The following is a 19,572-nucleotide window of genomic DNA, read 5'->3' as shown; positions in this document are numbered from 1 at the left end:
CCTCACCCAGAAGGGAAACATTGCAAGCAAAAACGTTGCTGGATAGGTCTATTTTTTCTGTGCAGACCTTCCTCTCTTCCCCCAACTCCCCAAGCTCAGCACCTTTGATAGGCCTGTTCCCCTAGCATCACACTAATCCTGCCTGTGGCTGCGGCAACCGTGCAAACTCTCAGTGCCAGCTTCAGGCTTCCAGTTGCCTGCCTCTGTCATGGCAGTGTCCGGTACCGCAATGGACTCTGTGCCAGCAAAGATGACCTTGCCAGAACAGACGCAGGCTACACTTACCTCCCCGGCACCTCCGACTTCAGCGCATGCATTGAGCGCTATGGTGCAGAGCACATCGGTGCCAAACGACCATCCAGCAGCCCAGGTCTTCATTCATCAAAACCCTCCCTCCCTGGTATACAAACCCATGGATGGCACCACCTATGCCCTTCCCCGGTCAGTGGCAATAATGGGGTCCATGGACGCCTGACCAGCACAGAGGAAAAGGGTTCTACTCCTATTACTTTTTAACACAAAAGAAACTGCGGGATTGAGACCCATTCTCAACTTCAAGTGCCTCAATAAAAAAATACAAAATGGTGACTCTTGCAACCATAATTCCAGCAGTGGAGCAGGGAGACTGGGTTTTCAGCCCTCGACTTGCAGGATGCTTATGTTTCTATGACCATACATCCTGCCCCCAGACATTTTTATTTGGTTTGTTCTGGGCTCACAACACTAGCAATACAGGGTCCTACCTTTTGGCCTCTCGTGTCTTTTTCCAAAATCCTCACGGTCATAACAGCTCATCTCAGAGGGCAGGGAATCGTAATTTTTACTTACCTCGACAATTGCCTTTCAAAGCCAGGACCCTTCAGGAAGCCATTCAGTCCACACAACAGAGAGTCCAATGTTTCCATGCTCTTGGCCTGTGAATGAACAAAGAATATCTTCACTCACTCCAACAGCTGGAGTTCATAGGAGCACATTTCAACGCACACAAAAGAATAGCACCTCTCCTACTCCACCTTTTTAACACAATCAGCCTTTTCGTTCCCAAGCTGTGCAACAGTCCACAAGTGGCTGCATGATCTTTCCTAAACTCTGAGGCCACAGAGCCTGTCAAGTTTCCTTCCCCACTCTGAACTTTAGGGTACAAATGTGGGGACCTGCATGGACACTTCTAAGCTTAATTACTAGCTTAGATCTGGTACACTGCCACCATCCAGAAGTCAGTGTCTGGAGCACTTCCTCCCTGGGTGGCCTTGAGGGACTTCACCAGTTCCCTGGTGAACACAGGTCCAAACCCCTTGGATCTTAAAACAAGGAAAAATCAATCAGGTTCTTAAAAAGAGAGCTTTTAATTAAAGAAGAAAGGTAAAAATCATCTCTGTAAAATCAGGATGGAAAATACTTTACAGGGTAATCAAATTCGTATAGCCCCAGAGGAACCCCCTCCAGGTTCAAAGTTACAGCAAACAGGTAAAATCCTCTCAGCAAAAAAGGACATTTTACAAGTTGAGAAAACAAAAATAAAACTAATCCGGCTTGCCTGGCTGTTACTTACAATTTTGAAACATGAGAGACTGGGTTAGAAAGATTTGGAGAGCCTGGATTGACGTCTGGTCCCTCTTAGTCCCAAGAGCGAACAACTTCCAAAACAAAAAGCACAAACAAAAACTTCCCTCCACCAAGATTTGAAAGTATCTTGTCCCTCTGTTGGTCCTCTGGTCAGGTGTCAGCCAGGTTTACTGAGCTTCTTAACCCTTTACAGGTAAAAGAGACATTAACCCTTAACTATCTGTTGATGACATGGCCTCTTGCACTTTTGTAGTCAGGATGCTCGCCTCTTCATGAGGTGTTTCCAAAGCTGTTTTGTCTACAGACAGAATATCCATAGTCTGAACAAACTTTTATACATATCTCCCAGAGTCAGAGACTCCCTCCAGTGGTGAACATTGCCTCACAACCTTTCCTCAGGAGTCCCCTTTCTACAGGATGTCCTGTCGGTTATCATAACTACAGATGCATCCCTTACGGGAGAGGGAGTACACATGCCCCAACACATTAACCAGGGGCTTTCGTCTCCGGCCGAGATGTCCCTTCACATCAACATCTAGAACTCTGAGCGATAGACAATGCCTGCCTTCAATTTCTCCCCTTCATACAAAACCAACATGTCAGGCTAATGACCGATAACATTACCTGCATGTTCTATGTAACCAGGCAAAGGTGGGGAAGGGTTGTGATCCCACTCTTTGTACGGAAACGATGGAACTGGTGTCTCAGACACAATGTCTGAATATCAGCTGCATACTCACCTGACTCTCTCAATACCACTGTGACAACTTCAGCAGAAGATTTCCCATAGACCACAAATGGAAACTAAATGAGGATCTAGTACTGGACATATTCCACACACACAGGATACTCAACCACCGACCTTTTTGCAACTGCAGCAAACAAGAAATTCCCAAGATTTTGTTCTAGAGCAGGACTAGGCAAACACTCCCCAGGGGATGCATTCACGTTCCCATGGAACACTGACCTAATGTATGCATTTCTCTGATACCACTCTACACAAATTATTGATTAAAAAAATATGAACAAACCAAGCCAGAGTCATGATAGCCCCACGTGGCCCAGAAAGGCACGGTACTCTTTCCTTATCAAGATGTCGCTTTCCGCACCCATCCCACTACCCTCCGCCTGAATCTCTTGTCCCAACAACATGGCCTATTACTCCACCCCAATTTAACCATGGAGCAGGTTTGAAATGTACTCCTTCATAGTACAACAAATTCTACATGCACCACTTGCCTTCATAACTGACAAGATTTACACACTGGTGGGCTGTCACAAAAACCACTCCTTTTTTCCACGCCTCTCCCACTAATCCTCAACTATCCAGAGAGTTTAATCTCTAACAGACTCTCCCTGAGTTCCATCAAAGTCCACTTGGCCACAATTACCATATTCCATGATGCCATCGATGATAGGACTATCTTTGCTCACCCCATTACTAAGCGATTCCTTAAGGGACTCCAAACTCTATACTCAAGACATCAAACCACCTAATCCATCTTGAGACCGTTTCTTAGTCTTAACATGCCTAACTCAAAAACCATTGAACCATTAGCCACGTGTTCCCTCCTACATCTGTCTATGAAAACTGCATTTCTGGTAGCAATTGCCTCTGCAAGATGCGCAGGAGAAACTGCAGCACACATGGAAGTTCCACTATACACCATATTTTTTAAGTACAGAGTCATCCTATACTTGCTCCTAGAAATTCTACCGAAGGTGCCCTCATCCTTCCACATCAATGAACCTATCCATCTCCCTACCTTTTCCAAAACCACATGTAAATTCCTTTGAATCTATGATGCACATTTTGGACGTGCACAAAGCTTTGTCCTTCTACTCTGACAGGACTAAAACCTTTAGGCATTCCGACAAGCTATACGTCCCCACTGAAGAACATTCTAGAGGCTCATTTATCTCTAACCACAGACTTTCCAACTGGATCTCGAGTTGCATTAGTCTTTTATCAATTACAGAATGTGACGACTCCTCCTACTTTTATCAGGACTCACTCCACCAGATCCATGGCGGCCTCAGTGGCCTTTCTTCATAGCGTCCCCCTTAAGGACATTTCCAGAGCTGCCATTTGGGCTTTTGAAAATACGTTTGCAAAACATAATGTTCTTACACAGGGACCCATCACCAATAAGTGTGTGGGCAGAGCTGTTCTATTTGCTGCATTTCTTCCAGATCTGAAGTCTCTACCTCCTTGAGGTACACTGCTTTTCAGTCACCTGGAGTGGAACACCCACAGGCACCTCTCTCTCTCTCTCTCTCTCTCTCTCTCTCAAGAAGAAGAAGAAGCGGTTACTCACCTGTGCAGTAACTGACTTTCTTTGAGATGAGTGTCCCTGTGAGTGCTCCACTCCTCACCGTCCTTCCCTCTACTTTGGAGCTGGGGCGGCCTCCATTGTAGAGAAGTAACTGAGGAGCTCGGCCATGCATGCGCACTATTAAGACAAGACTGGTATGTGAGGCAGGTTCTGCACAAGCGCATCCGACCAGAGGACCAATCAGGAAACCAGACTTTTTCAAATCTGGGTGGAGGGAAGTTTGTGGATGAGTCCTTTGTTCTTGGTCTTCTGCCTGTCTCTCTCTCGGCTAAGGGTTAATGTCTCTTACACCAGGGGTGCGCCAACACCTACAGTGAAGCACCCACAGGGACACCTCTCGAATGTCAGTTATTGTACAGGTGGGTAACCACCTCCTCTTTTTCTTTGTCACCTGAAACATTTTAACAAAATGTATGCATTAATTTTCAACATAGTTTTCCAAGTTACATTTCCCTCCCCTTTAATAACATTTAGGTTCTGATGTCCATGTATCAATATTCTGTATATGTAACTGGCTTGCTTTTTTATTTATTTTTTAATGAGTCTTTTAATCTGCAGCATGGGTGCTGGCCGTTTGAGGGTATTAAAGCTGTGCCTGGTTTCCATGTTGCTTTAATCTTTCCTCAGTAATGTCTGACCTTTTTTGGCAGTAGTTATGGTCAGTATCATAGACATTTTTTTTCTTTATTTTGGAATTGGAATGCCCTTCACCTGGCTGTTCTTTGGGAGGGAAGGATCATCATCTACACAAGCTTGCTCTAGCAGTTTAGAGACCACAAGCGCTAGCTGAATGGAGTGCATTTTTGGGTGCTTCTGTCATAAACAGATAGCTAAGGGTTAATGTCTCTTACACCTGGAAAGAGGTAACCTGAAGCACCTGACCAGAGGACCAATCAGGAAACCAGACTTTTTCAAATCTGGGTGGAGGGAAGTTTGTGGGCGAGTCCTTTGTTCTTGGTCTTCTGCCTGTCTCTCTCTCGGCTATGGGAGGATTTATGTTTCCTGCTTTCTAATCTTCTGTTTCCAAGTTGTGAGTACAGAGATCATAATACAATAGGGGTTATTGTTTTTTTCTTTTGTATTTACATGGTATAGTTGCTGGAATGTGTTAAATTGTATTCTTTTGAATAAGGCTGTTTATTCATATTTCTTTTAAGCAATTGACCCTGTATTTGTCACCTTAATACAGAGAGACCATTTTTCTTTCTTTTTCTTTCTTTTTATATAAAGCTTTCTTTTTAAGACCTGTTGGAGTTTTTCTTTAGTGGGGAACTCCAGGGAATTGAGTCTGTGCTCACCAGGGAATTGGTGGGAGGAAGAAGTCAGGGGGAAATCTCTGTGTGTTAGATTTACTAGCCTGACTTTGCATACCCTCTGGGTGAAGAGGAAAGTGCTTGTGTTTTCCAGGACTGGAAATAGAGAGGGTGGAATCTCTCTGTTTAGATTCACGGAGTTTGCTTCTGTGTATCTCTCCAGGAACCCGGGGAGGGAATACCTGGAAGGGAGAAGGGAAGGGAAATGGTTTATTCCCCTTTGTTGTGAGATTCAAGGAATTTGGGTCTTGGGGTCCCCAGGGAAGGTTTTTTGGGGGGACCAGAGTGCCCCAAAACACTCTAATTTTTTGGGTGGTGGCAGCTTTACCAGGTCCAAGCTGGTAACTAAGCTTGGAGGTTTTCATGCTAACCCCCATATTTTGGACGCTAAGGTCCAAATCTGGGACTAGGTTATGATAGCTTCCTAGTAAAAATCTGTGATAGTGAGACTTCTTTAGCTTTCGTGGATAATTCTTTGACTGATGTCACATGATTATTGCTTAAATAATGAAAGCCTACAGAGAAACAAGACTTTGAGCTTTCAGGAAACTTCTGCAGATGCTTCTCTAGCCCAGGTTTCTTAATATAGTCCATGAATTTGGAGGAAGAATGAGATTATGCAAGAAAAGGTTCTGTTCTCCACTTTATGCTCCCTTTCTTTTTAACAAGCAGCTATGAGCAGTGTATAGATATCATTCCAACAACTCAAGCATTGCCTTAGTACCTTGAATTTTTTTGTCATGCACTTAGTAATGCACTAAGTTATGGGTATTTTACATCACCAGTTAAGAGATGCACTCCTGTGTTCATCCACAACCTTGTATTATATAATTATTCATTCCTATTCTCTGTTATTGGTCATGACTCTAAGCACCTTTGCTGGATGCGCAATGAAATTCCTAAGGACTGAAAAAATCATGCTTCTGATTATAACTAGGTTTCCTGTTTATTTTATGCTGTCATGGTTACCTGTAGATTCCTAACAAAAGGAATTATGCACATACTAATTTCTTCTGTAAGGTATGCATCTAATGGGTATGTTTTCCATCCTAGTCAGCTTCATGGATTTTTTTTTCCTTTCCCTCCCCAACATTCAGGATTTTTCTTCTTCATTATGTATCTTAGCTCTGGCAACACAGGATAGTATTTTATTAACTTATTCTGTTCTTGTTTCTAATTAAATGTCCTGAACTGAATAATTGCATATAATGTAGTTTGAAGAGGAAGTTAATCTATTTTAAATAGTCTTAATGCTGAAATGGTCCAGACAAACTTCATTTTGCCAAAAAATGATTAATCACCACTACATATATATAGTCTGTTCTAACCCTTAACGTATTCTCTGTAGTTTGTGACTCTTGACCTTTGCTGAAAGTAAGCACCTTCCTTTCCATGAAAACCTATTCTACCTCCTCCTGAGCAGCAGCTACTACATAGGGTAGCTGCCTCTATCTCCTTCAAGAGTAGCTGTGTCTCTCAATGTATGCCAGCCAGAGAAACCAAGGAGGTGTAGGGGGAGGTAGAAGTGAAATTAATCCAGTCTGACTTGAAGAGTTCTCCCACCTTTATTCATCTGCTTTATAGAGTAGTGAGAGATGAGAGACAAGCAGGCTTACTCCCCCAAATTTTCTAGGTAGTTGGCTGGCCTTGAGCTGAGCGAAGAAGGTCTAGCCCTGCATAGCAAGATTTTCTAGCCATGTGAACTGAGTTACAGGCACAGGGTGAAAAGTGCGGTCTGCACAGTCATACATGGATCTTTTAAGCCCTGAGGGTTGTACTGGTCTAAAATGAGACATCTCTAGAGACAATAAGCCAGCCTGATATTTAGGGCCCTACCAAATTCATGGCCATGAAAAACACATGACGGACCATGAAATCTGGTCTTTTGTGCGCTTTTACCCCGTACTATACAGATTTTACAGGGGAGGCCAGCATTTCTCAAATTGGGGGTCCTAATCCAAAAAGGAGTTGCAGGGGGATCGCAAAGTTATTTTAAGGAGACTGCGGTATTCAGAGTTGGGCGGCCAGAGAGCAGCAGCTGTTGGCTGGGCACCTGGCTCTGAAAGAAACACCTTGCCAGCAGCAATGCAGAAATAAGGGTGGCAATACTAAGCCATCCTTACTTGTGCAGTGCTGCTGGCAGTGCACTGCCTTCAGAGCTGGGATCCTGGCCAGAAGTCATTGCTGTCCAGCCACCCAGCTCTGAAGGCAATGCCACCACCAGCAGCAGTGCAGAAGTAAGGCCATGTCTACATCTAAAATTTTGCAGCGCTGGTTGTTACAGCTGTATTAGTACAGCTGTATAGGGCCAGCGCTGCAGAGTGGCCACACTTACAGCAACCAGCGCTGCAAGTGGTGTTAGATGTGGCCACACTGCAGCGCTGTTGGGCGGCTTCAAGGGGGGTTCCGGGAACGCGAGAGCAAACCGGGAAAGGAGACCAGCTTCGCCACGGTTTGCTCTCGCGTTCCCCGAACCACCCTGCAAACCGCAGGGAAGGAGACCTGCTTGTTCGGGGAACGCGAGAGCAAACCGGGGAAGGAGACCAGCTTCGCCGCGGTTTGCTCTCGCGTTCCCCGAACCACCCTGCAAACCGCAGGGAAGGAGACCTGCTTGTTCGGGGAACGCGATAGCAAACCGGGGAAGGAGACCAGCTTCGCCGCGGTTTGCTCTCGCGTTCCCGGAACCACCCAGCAAACCTCAGGGAAGGAGACCCGCTTGCTCAGGGTTCGGGGAACGCGAGAGCAAGCTGGGGAAGGAGACCAGCTTGATTACCAGAGGCTTCCTCAGGTATGCTGGGATACCTGCTTATTCCACGGAGGTCAAGAAAAGCGCTGGTAAGTGTCTATACTTGATTACCAGCGCTGGATCACCAGCGCTGGATCCTCTACACCCGAGACAAAACGGGAGTACGGCCAGCGCTGCAAACAGGGAGTTGCAGCGCTGGTGGTGCCCTGCAGATGTGTACACCTCCTAAGTTGCAGCGCTGTAACTCCCTCACCAGCGCTGCAACTTTCTGATGTAGACAAGCCCTAAGGGTAGCAGTACTGCACACATCCCCTACATTACAATAACCTTGCGACCCACCCCTCTTTCCCCCAAGGCATGCATACGTGCAAACCACCCCCCCAATACACACACACCTCCTTTTTGGGTCAGGACCCCTACAATTACAACACCATGAAATTTCAGATTTAAATAGCTGAAATCATGAAATTTATTTTAAAAAATCCCATGACTGTGAAATTGACCAAAATGGATCCTCAGTTTGGTAGGGTCCTTCTGATGATATTCAGTCGTTAACACTTATAACTACTGTGCACCATTGGTGAAACAGTATTAAAAATCTGTCTGGGCCACTAATTGGTATTTTCTGCTACTAATTGCTAATGCAAAATGCTTGTCACTTGCTGAGCCATCAGGTTTTCTTGTGTTCGGGGTCTGCCATGCATTAATTTGAAGTGAATAATGCATAGTACACCTCTACCCTGATATAACGCGACCCGATATAACACGAATTCGGATATAACGTGGTAAAGCAGCGTTCCGGGGGGGGGGCTGCGCGCTCTGGCGGATCAAAGCAAGTTCAATATAACGCGGTTTCACCTATAACGCAGTAAGATTTTTTTTTACTCCCGAGGACAGCGTTATATCAGAATAGAGGTGTCATATTTTAATTGTATTAACCTTATAATCCAGTCTGAGCTCACCTTTCATTGGTGAAAATTCAAAGGAACAAGTTCTATAACAGCTGCTCTAAAAGTGTTCTGTTTTGAGGGTAGCTGTAGCTAACTTCACCCTTGTTCATTTTTGGTACACTTTCTGTAGAGGAACATAATGAATTTTGGAGGCGCACTGGTATCCACCAACGTAAAGCTATGGCATTTTACAAAATGGAGTGCATTTTACTGAAAGTATAACTTATTGAATAAAGCCCTGTATTTCTTCTTTGTAGGTGGCTATGAATATCCTAAACAGTGGAAGATTTAGCATGGGTAGTGCATCTGCAGGAATGATTAAGAAACTTATAGGTAGGTAAAATGAAACTTACTGAATTTCTGGGAGGAATGAAATCATTAGTCCTTGCATTACAAAAGAAAACTTAATATCCTGTGAAAAGACAAATGTCATGTCTTTCAACGACACTGTAATAACAGCACTCATTTCAGATATGGACTCTAGAACTGAAAATTTAGACTCTGGCTAACATTAAAGGTTACTTGTCCATAAAGTGCTAGTAATGTTTTCAGTTATGTATAAACCTGTTACCTTTTTTGCATTGGAATGAATTATTTACAAATATAGCATCTTTTGAAAGCTATATTTAGTTCCTTTTAAAAGCAACCAAATATATGGGAGGTGGGGGGGGAAGCTATATAGCTATGTTTATATCTATCAGCTGCCTGAACATTGTGAAGTAATTCAGGCTTCAAACTTTACATACAACGGCAGCTATTAAAATCAGCTTCTGTCAACAGTTACCACTCACTGGTTTCTGTAAGATCTCAAAATTTTTCTATGCTCTGGATAGGAGATAATCATGGTCTTTGTTGATAAATGTGCTTCCTGTGCTGGGGGACGGGGTAAAGTTCCTCCATCTTCTCTTGCCTGAAAGTCCTTTGACAGTTTCCCAAATGTCACCTTCAATACAATCATTTCAAACTACTGTTTCAAAAACACAGTTACTGCTTCATAGGAAAGTACCAACAAAGTCTCTTGTGGATTACAATGCTATCTGAGGGGAGATTTTGGTGGCTCCAGCCCTGCTGGGGCATAATGTAGATAATCTTTGAGTGACCCGTTCTATTAGCTTAAAGTGATATTTGCTTGAGGATCATTACTCAAGACATGGTTAGAGCTGGCTGGGAATTGGAATTTGTTCCACAAAAAAAATGAGTTTTCTTCCCAAATTTTGATGAAAAGCCAAAAAACTTGAATTTTTTCACAACTGAAATTCTGCAAAATTTTGTTTGGGGAAACGATCAGATGTTCCAACTGCAAGAACCTTTTGGCATTTTCTAAACAAAATATAGTCCCTGGGATATCTGCTTCTACGCAATCCCAGCTGGTGGTGAGCTGCCTGGGAGCCAGGCAGGCAGGAAGCCAGGTAGGCAAGCTGGCCTGCCTGCCTCGTTTCCATGGAAAGCTTTGATAGAATCCAACATTGCTATTCTGTCAAATCAACATATTCTGACAGAAAGCTGTTTCCTTTTAAGGATTTTTGACCAGCTCTAGTCATAGTAATCTAGTGAACTGATGTTAGTCATGTTGCTTAATGAGCTACTGGAAGGTGATCAGATATTGCATGGCATAAGAACCTACATACTAGTTAGATAGAAACTTAAGCTTTATCATACAGAAGTCTAAGCACAGTCTCGGAGATCTGATGGCTTGCATTTGTAGGAATCTGGGTAAAGGTGTTCGTTGTATACTTACATGACAAATCTTTTGACAAGTCTCTTTAAATTCAAAAAACTATCATTCAACTAGTAAATTCAAGTAAGAAGAGTAACATTTAACTAACATCGCTACTTGCTCAGAAGCTATTTCATAAACAGTAAATGATTCCAGAATAGCAAAAATAACACAAAGTGGTTGTTTGGTGTGACACCTTGTATGAAAAAGGGTCATCTTGATGTAATCCCCAAATAGGAGTGATAGGATTTCTCTCCTGTAATAAGTCTTTTTTTCTGTATCACAAGGAGCTGCATTTTAATCGCATTGCTGCTACCACTCTTTGCTTTTAAAAAGTTAGAATAAAAAATTGCAAGTTTTTAATACTTCCTTCTGTAAAAGACCATGCATCCTCAGTCCATTCTAGTTTATAGCAGAGGAGAGTACAGATTATGTTCTCTCAATTTCCCCTCTGCTGATGGCATGTTGTGTGTGTTGTAGAGGAATCTTTCAGGCAATTATTTTGCACCAATGCAGTCTGAGTTATAAATCTGATGATGAGATTCAATCAACACAACAGATTTACTGATGGAAATAGATGTCTAAAGGGCATAGATCTAATTATGTAAGATTTGCATACAGCTGAGATTACGTGTTCGGGGAACAATTGAGTTATTTTAATAAATTATATAAATACCTTTTTAAAAAGATTCCACTCATTGATGTGTTCTCTCTATTTCCTTTTTTTCTTTTTCTTTTTTTCAAAAGAAATGACAGCAGAGTATGCTTGTACAAGAAAACAATTCAATAAGAAACTGAGTGATTTTGGATTAATTCAGGTAATCAGGAAACTGAAAACTTACGTTAGAAGATTCTCTCAGCCTGTGGTTTTCATGACTTGTTTATTGAATGAGGGGTGGGAGAAGGATTTTGTTGCAGCTACTGGTTTTAAAAAATTGTTGGCTGGATTAGTAGATGCTTGGTATTCAATCTGCATAAATTTAATCTAGAATCTTATGTGCTGATGTTTTGAACGTACAGAAGTATAAATGTATCAAACTTAAAACTTTTTCAAGTTTTTAATACAAATAAAATTGCTATTAAGTATTCTAAATAGCATTTAATAGTTAATGATTTAATGCACTAAATTTTATTATGACTGCTGACCTGACTCTAACAACTCTACATCTAAATGTATGCATGGTAAATGTTTGTTTGCTATTTGGCAGGAGAAGTTTACCCTTATGGCTGTGAAAGCATATGTAATGGAGAGCATGGCTTATCTCACTGCAGGAATGATGGACAGGCCAGGAGTTCCCGATTGTTCAGTTGAAGCAGCTATGGTTAAGGTAATACATTTTATTGAAAAAGACCAGGCATAAAACATTAGAATAACATTTAAACTAAAACCTCTATCTCTGATAGAGTTTGAACTTGTAGCCTCTTATCCGAGACATTCAGATACCTCAGTGGTGGGTGTGATACAAGAACCTGGTAAAGAGCATGGTTTGTTTTTACTCTCTCCCTCACTCCATTTTGGTGGCCCTTCAGGGCCTGATCTAGGCTCTTATCTTCATACGAAACACTCCTATACAGGTAGCCTAAGTAGTTTAATCCCCCCAGAATTTCCAGAAGCAGCTGCATTTTGACATCACCACATACGAATCTTGGCTATGCGCATAGTGAAGAGAGAGAGCATCTGAAATTCAGTTCTCATCCGATTGTTCCAATTTCCTCAGCTCCTCTCAAATTTGACTTTACACAGAGTGGCTAGAGCTGTTCTTTTACTGTCAGACTGACTGACACAAGATTGAAGTGTTGCTGGTAGGCAAGGGGAATTGTTCTGAGGATGCTGCTTCTGCGTATCCAGGATTTAGGGAGTAGGGGTGCAAATAGACACGGCAGGTGTGAAGTTTGGGGATGACTTTGGATTCCTCTCCAATTGTGAGAGGTCTCCATTGTGAGAATGGTTAAAGACAACAGTATCCAGGTGTTTCTCCAGGCATGGACCTCCTCACCCAGTTACATTTTAACTGGTAAGGAGCCACTGTCCTGGCTTTCCTTGAAATTGACTCAGAAGCTGGGAAATTTGAAGAATGTAGCTGCTTCCTTGCTCCTTAGACTAGGGGGGAGGGAGGGAGTCAAGCCTGCCCTCTGTACTGGCTGCCCGTATGTAAAAGGATACAATTCAGGGCTTTGCTATTGATATCTCTCCAGCATTTAATAAATTAGTTTTCAGAATGTTGCTGACTGGCAAAGTGTTCTTGAGAACTAAAGGCTTTCCACTACCTAGACGGTGAACCTATGTTACTACGTGCTCAGTCCAAAGTAACTTGCTTCCTGGCCATGTGAATTTGTGGAGATTTAAACTGAGTGGCCTGCTCCATTCTCTCCCAGTTCATGGGATCTGAATCATCAGGAAGCTCACAGTTGAGTTTCTATGTGACCTAGGGGAAAGGAGAGGCCAAGGTGCCACAAAGTCAGTCCTCTTTTTAAAAGGATGAAAGACTACATTTGAGATTTTGGGCAGTAGACCGAGATTTTGGTTGGAAGGTGCTATAGAAATGTTAGGTGTGGTGTTTATCTTTCTACAGTCTTAATACAAGTAGCTGTTTTCTTAAGGCAGCATCAGTCCTCTACTATGGATTAATCTCTAAAGCAGGCTGAAATTAATTCTGTTGGTTTGTGTTCAACTGTCTTAACAGAGACTTATCATGTTGCTTTTGTGATATGGAGTTTGGAGTGGCTGTTCAGTTCAAACATTAATTTTTATGGACCAGTGCACTTCCCATGTACTATAACCAGAGCAATCGCAGACAACTTTAAATTGTCTAGGATGAAAGCCACTGCAAGATACATATTTTGAAAGTTGTTTATATAAACAGTTTGTCCAAATTCATTGTTAGTCTTCTCCCTCTTTTTGACTTAAGATATAAGAATAAACCAATCTAGTTTCTATTTAAAGTTGGCATCCACTGTAGCATTAATTAAAGGTACTGTGCTTTGGGCAGGTATTTAGTTCTGAAGGTGCTTGGATTTGTGTAAGTGAAGCTTTACAAGTTCTTGGAGGCCTTGGCTATATGAAGGATTACCCCTATGAACGTTATCTCCGGGACAGCAGGATCCTTTTGATTTTTGAGGCAAGTATGAATACACTTCTCTCTTACTGTAAATCAGAACTACTTCACCTTCCAAGTATTCTTGGCATAAATTTGAAACGAAATGAAACAAGTTCTATATAGAATTCTTTCAGAATGGACAATGAATCATGTTAATGGCCTTCATTTGGAGTTTCAAGTTTTCTGCTGTATCAGTTGCAATAATGTTGGAATTATCTGGTGTGCCATGGAGAAAAGTATTGCTTCTGTAAAGACTGTAGGACATGCAGGATCTAGAGCATAGATTGCTCCTTTTTGGGCACACAGTTTGAATGCCCAGTGAAACTGGTATCTCTCTGTCCCTAAAGAGTGAGTGGCATGGGTTTTTTGGGGAAGGGATTCTGACCGACATAATTGCCTCCTCTTTAAATATTTAGTAACTGACCATTTTGACCAAAATAATAGTACTGTAGCTATACTAAATATGGAATCAGGAGAAAATTATAGTGAAAGGAGAAAACACTGTGCTAACTCAGCATTTTTATATCCAAAGGATTCTGACTTAAAATAAAAAAAAATCCATTATTTATTTTATGCTTTTTAGCTAAAACTTGTAACCAGCTTACACCAAGTAAATATGCTTCACTGCATGTTAGTTCTTTAAATAAGAGGTTAGTTGGGGTGAAGTCTTAGTAGCAAGAGAATTTTCACACTAACTTCCCTCCATTCTTCATCTTTGTGATGAATCAGTGCTAACATATGGGTCAGGTTTGGTGGTAAGAACTCTCTAGACAAAAGGTTCAAGTGTTTCAGAATGCATGAATATTAGTTTCTACATTTGGAATTGCTTTCTCTAATAGAATTGTTTGACTCAAACAAAAGTTGGTTCAGAGATATTTTGTGGTGTAGCTTGCTTTGTTGGAGCGTAAGCATAGGTAAACTTAGCTTATCTTGTAAAGATTCTTTCTCACATGCTGCTTACAAGAAAAAAAAAAACTGATTAAGATTCATCTGAGACCACCAAGCCTATGACACTCCCAGAGTGCTGATGATTTTTTAAAAACAAATCTTGTTGATTGCAAAATACATTCTTCCTTGTTTCATAGCTGGGTCATCAGGAATCATTCCTCTAGTTTGTGTTTGACTCAGGTTTTCAGTATAGATCCCCCCCCAGAACTATTACAAATAGAGGGCAATTCTCACTTTAATTTTAACAGGACATCAAAAGTTCTGTGCCACAAATGAAAATATCCTATAATTGTCAGGCCACTGGCATTCACCTAGCTCTACCACATCTATGTCTGGTTTTTATTTTGCTGCATTAACTAAATCAGTGAGCTCCACAACTGATTAGTGAGTGAAACAAAAATATGGACCAACTGAAAGTTGGTCCTCCAAAGTAAAGGATGGATTTGGCAGATAGTTCCTCTAGATTGAAGGATTTTTTTTTCTCTTCTGGTTTTCCCAAATATGGGAAGATTTTCCTACCAGACTTATAGGACATCTGAGTCAAGTCAACTTTCATCTAAAAACATTTCAATGACATCTTTTTTTTAAATGCTTGCTTTCTATCCAGTCTTCTCTTCTAATCTTGACACTTGGGTAAATTCCTCCCTTGTTACCAGATGGAGACAATACACTGACCGTGTTGGTGATGTCATCCCAGTTCATAAGGGCCTTAGTGAGTCATCAGAGTCAGTTGTTTCTCTCTAGCAGCGGGGATGCACAGTATTTTACCAGCTGACAGCAGAGGGTAGAGAAGAAAAGGCCTGGTCCCTCCTTCCCATCCTACGAAAAGAAATTGACTTAGAGGTGTTATAAAATGTCTTACAGAAATTTACTAATCATTCTTACTTAATAAATCCCCTTTCCTCTGGATTATGTAGCAACCAGGATCAGGCCTGTCATTTAATTCATCAGACATTTGGCACCAGCCTGGTATCTCCAGTACTTTACCCCATCTTCATCAATCCTTCTTATTTCTGGGTTTTATCTACCATTGTTAGAACAGTGGTCCCCAACCTTTTCGTCTGGCGCGGGTCGAGCATCTGCCAAAATGCTACCGAATTTCAGCAGCGACGCCTCTGGATGACGCCGCTTGTCAGCAGCAAGTGGCGTCATCCAAGGGCGATGTTGCTGAAATTTGGTGGCATTTCTGTAGATGCCCGACCACCGGCCAGGACATGGGTGCATTTAGATGCCCCTGCAGGCACCATGGTGCCCACGGGCACTGGGCTGAGGAACCCTGTATTAGAACAGTCATATAATGGACGCTGGCACCAAACTCTTCAATATCAGGTTCACTCCCTGTTCTGCTTCTGCTTGCCAAGTAGGCATCTGGGGTTAGTTACAATAACTTTTCAAGGTTTCCTTATTAAAGCAATGTAATATGTGATAGTCCTACTGGCTGACAACTTCTTTTGTTCTAATTAATATACAGCTTCCTCTTTTTCTTGTGCTGTTACATATTTGTGGACTAGCCAAAGAAAGCCTGTTGAAGTCAACAGATAGAATTTCAAAATTAAGATACAGAAAAGCAAGCAGAAACCAATGGTATAAAATGGTCTTATGTATGAATTGAGCAAGAGGAACTTACTGTGCCCCCACTCCTCCAAGCATTTGATTGTCAGCCAAAAATATTAAGACAGACTAAAAAAATATGGTGGGAAAGGCTTTCCTTTTTTAAATAAAAGAACAAAATAAGTACTTATGTAGCAAGTACATTTTATGTTGTCCCAGGAATCTAACAGAGTAGAAAGGAGTAGATTAGAGGATAAATTAAAATAGTACAAATGAGTCTCATTTCTTTTGTCAGCGGTATTGTGCATTCCAATTAAGCATAAAGGGACCACGTTCTCAAATGTATATTCCTCTTAATTTATACCCTTCTGGCTGCATTTCTTTTTAAGCTGTTCCTTATGTTCCTTAATGGACCAGACTTTATAGTGACACCCTGATCTGTCAGGGAGTAATATAGAAGCAATATGGCTCCTGTCCAAGGAAGTAATGACAGGTATCACTGTAAAGGTGTCTGTGTAAGAGTCACTATGGCTGGCTTATGAATGACAATTGAAAGAACATTTTACCTACTTTATTTTGTGCTCGGTGTCAGATGATCAGAGTGATGTGGCAGGACTGGGCCTATGAGCTCTTTGTTTGCAAACACCTGTTGAAATCATAGGGTAATAGTTAGGGAGTGCTGCCATTCTCCACTGAAGTAGATGAGTCCCACAAGATTAAACAAACCACACATGAGGACATTGACTTAAACCCTGCTTCTCAAGGTTGAGGATGAATAAATCAAAAACTGAAGGCACTCAATATCCTACACTAATACGGGCCATATAAGTACCTCAAAGGGAGGCAAGTCTTGCAAACTTCTATTTGCCTGAGGTTGGTAACCTTTTTTTCCCCCCAGTGGGTGTGTGTCATTAATTATAGCAGTTGACAAATACATTTTTTTGCCTGGGCTGCTGAGCTTTCATGACTCTTGAATTTCTGAGCTAGACAAATCCTTTCCTCCTCCAAGGAAACATTCGATACAATGTTTTTGTTAAAACAAAAGTTCGTATTTCTTAGCTTTTCCTTACGAATCTTACTTGGGAACCTTTCGCTTAAATAATGGAGTCCTTTTGCATTGGAAAGATTTGATACAAAGCTGTGTCCTAGATCTGATTCTGCCTCATCATGGGAAGGCTTATTTTTAGTATTTTTGGGATGGCATCATAACCACCAAAATTCTGTATAGCTATGTCATAAACATATAGTTAAGGGTTAATGTCTCTTTTACCTGTAAAGGGTTAACAAGCTCAGTGAACCTGGCTGACACCTGACCAAAGGACCAATCGAGGGACAAGATACTTTCAAATCTTGGTGGAGGGAAGTCTTTGTGCTGTTTTGTTTTGGTCTTTGTTCTCTCTTGGAGCTAAGAGGGGCCAGACGTGCAACCAGATCTTTCTCCAATCTTTCTGATATAGTCTCTCATGTTCAAAATAATAAGTACTAGATAGAAGGCGGATTAGTCTTTATGGTTGTTTTCTTTATTTACAAATGTGTATCTTGCTGGAAGGATATTTTACCTCTGTTTGCTGTAACTTGTAACTTAGGCTAGGGGGGATGGAGTCCCTCTAGTCTATGTAAAGCTGAAGACCCTGTAAACATTTTCCATCTTGGTTTTACAGAGATAATTTTTACTTTTTTCTTTCTTTAATTAAAAGCTTTCTTTTTTAAGAACCTGAATGATTTTTTTCCTTGTTTAAGACCCAAGAGGATTGGGTCTGAACTCACCAGGGGATTGGTGGGGGAAAAGGAGGTGGGGGGAAGGTTAATTCCTCTCTGTTTTAGGATCCAAGGAGTTCGGATCAGTGTATCTCTCAGGATAACGGAGGGGAAATGGTTTATTTCCCTTTGTTTTAAGACCCAAGGGGTTTGGGTCTTGGGTGCCCCAGGGAAGATTTTGGGGAGACAGGGACTGTACCAGACACTGGAATTTCTGGTTGGTGGCAGCGCTATCAGATCTAAGCTAGGAATTAAGCTTAGAAGGATACATGCAGGTCCCCACTTTCTGGACACTAAAGTTCAAAGTGGGAATAATACCTTGACAAGCTATGTCATCTTTTATGCACATTATTAAATGAGCATATTTGCAAATAATTGGAATGTAACATACTTCAGTTTGTGGTCAGTTCACCCCAAGCAGTGGCAGGCATAGGACTGATAGTTGCACAAAACTTGGCACCTGTAGCTGGGGTTGGTGGGTGCTGGAGGGTGCCTGAAGGGGTGTGTAAGGCTGCTGGGGTGGATGATAGGGTAGATCAGGGGTTCAGGTGTCGAGTTACTCTGTGTGTATGCTGTCTGGGGAGGAATATTTTGGACGATGGTTGAGGTAGTTGGGCTGATGTTGTCAGGCTATGGGAGCCTGAGCCACTATTGAGTCCCCTCACGTTCTACCCTTGCTGCCACCTACTCCTCCCAGCTGTTCCTTTCTCACTTGACTCCAGTGCTGGAAGCAGCAGTTGGAGAAATAAACAGATTGCCTGCAAAACAGTGGCTCTTGGTGGTAAAAGCAGCAACTACAGACTGAGTGATGCTTGGCATCCTTGTGGCATTGTCATTTTAAATACTGTCATTCTTAGGACATGGAGTTAGAGGAGTGTGTTAGATTTGGTTTAAACGGGTTTTGCTAATCAGCCTAGGTGACCCCAACCAAGATTTGAATAAACTTTGAAATATATTTTTAACTGTTTATTCCATCCAGATTCTCCAGTCAAGCATCGGTAGGATCTTAAAACATTCCATCTTCATTAGAAGGCTTTCAATAACTCATTCTTTGATACCAGCTACCGTAGTTTGCCTCTGAAATACAGTAAATCTTATTTGAATCACCTCTTTAAAATGCTGTAAATTGTTTGCTCTGAAGAATGGTATTTAGTACCAATTATATACCAATCAATTAACTTCCTGTGTGCACAATCTATATATTTGTTTTGGCTAGTTTATTTTAAAATGAACAGCTGGCAAAAGAAGACTTCATTATGTTAGAGTGGCACCTGCTAATACTGCAGTAGTTTGTCAGTATTTCTATTACCTTCACACTTCTGAAGGGATTATATTTAAGCAATTTAAAGCTTCTTATTGGGCATAGACTTTGCATACCAGGTAAAAGCACAGCTGCTAATGCTTTCTTTCACTCCCCCCACCCTTCTCCCCTTCTGCTTCCAAAAGTGTTAATATAACACTAATTTGTCTGCTTTAGACATAAGCTGTGGTCAAAACCTATTTAAATTCTTGGCATTTAGGGGGGGTTTATGTGTGCACAACTTATAGGAAATATAGCTATCTTTTTAAAGCAAAATTTACAAAAATCT

At 41.7% G+C, this 19,572-nt stretch overlaps 1 protein-coding gene across 5 annotated transcripts in view; it reads left to right on the top strand.

The window, feature by feature from the left end:
- The window catches only part of ACAD9 (acyl-CoA dehydrogenase family member 9), a 62,721-nt gene that overhangs the window by 32,296 nt on the left and 10,853 nt on the right, over positions 1-19,572 (top strand). For 4 of the 5 annotated variants that reach the window (XM_030569776.1, XM_030569779.1, XM_030569781.1 and 1 more), the window contains 4 exons: positions 9,169-9,244; positions 11,376-11,446; positions 11,837-11,956; positions 13,619-13,747. In XM_030569776.1, the coding sequence (XP_030425636.1) occupies positions 9,169-9,244; positions 11,376-11,446; positions 11,837-11,956; positions 13,619-13,747 (396 nt within the window). The remainder of the gene's footprint in view (positions 1-9,168; positions 9,245-11,375; positions 11,447-11,836; positions 11,957-13,618; positions 13,748-19,572) is intronic. The other variant, XM_030569777.1, reaches the window with a different exon arrangement.

Source organism: Gopherus evgoodei, chromosome 7 (genome assembly GCF_007399415.2).
Source record: "Gopherus evgoodei ecotype Sinaloan lineage chromosome 7, rGopEvg1_v1.p, whole genome shotgun sequence".
Lineage (NCBI taxonomy): Eukaryota > Metazoa > Chordata > Testudines > Testudinidae > Gopherus > Gopherus evgoodei.
Note: the sequence above shows the minus strand (reverse complement) of the source record. Positions and strands in the feature narration are given on the sequence as shown.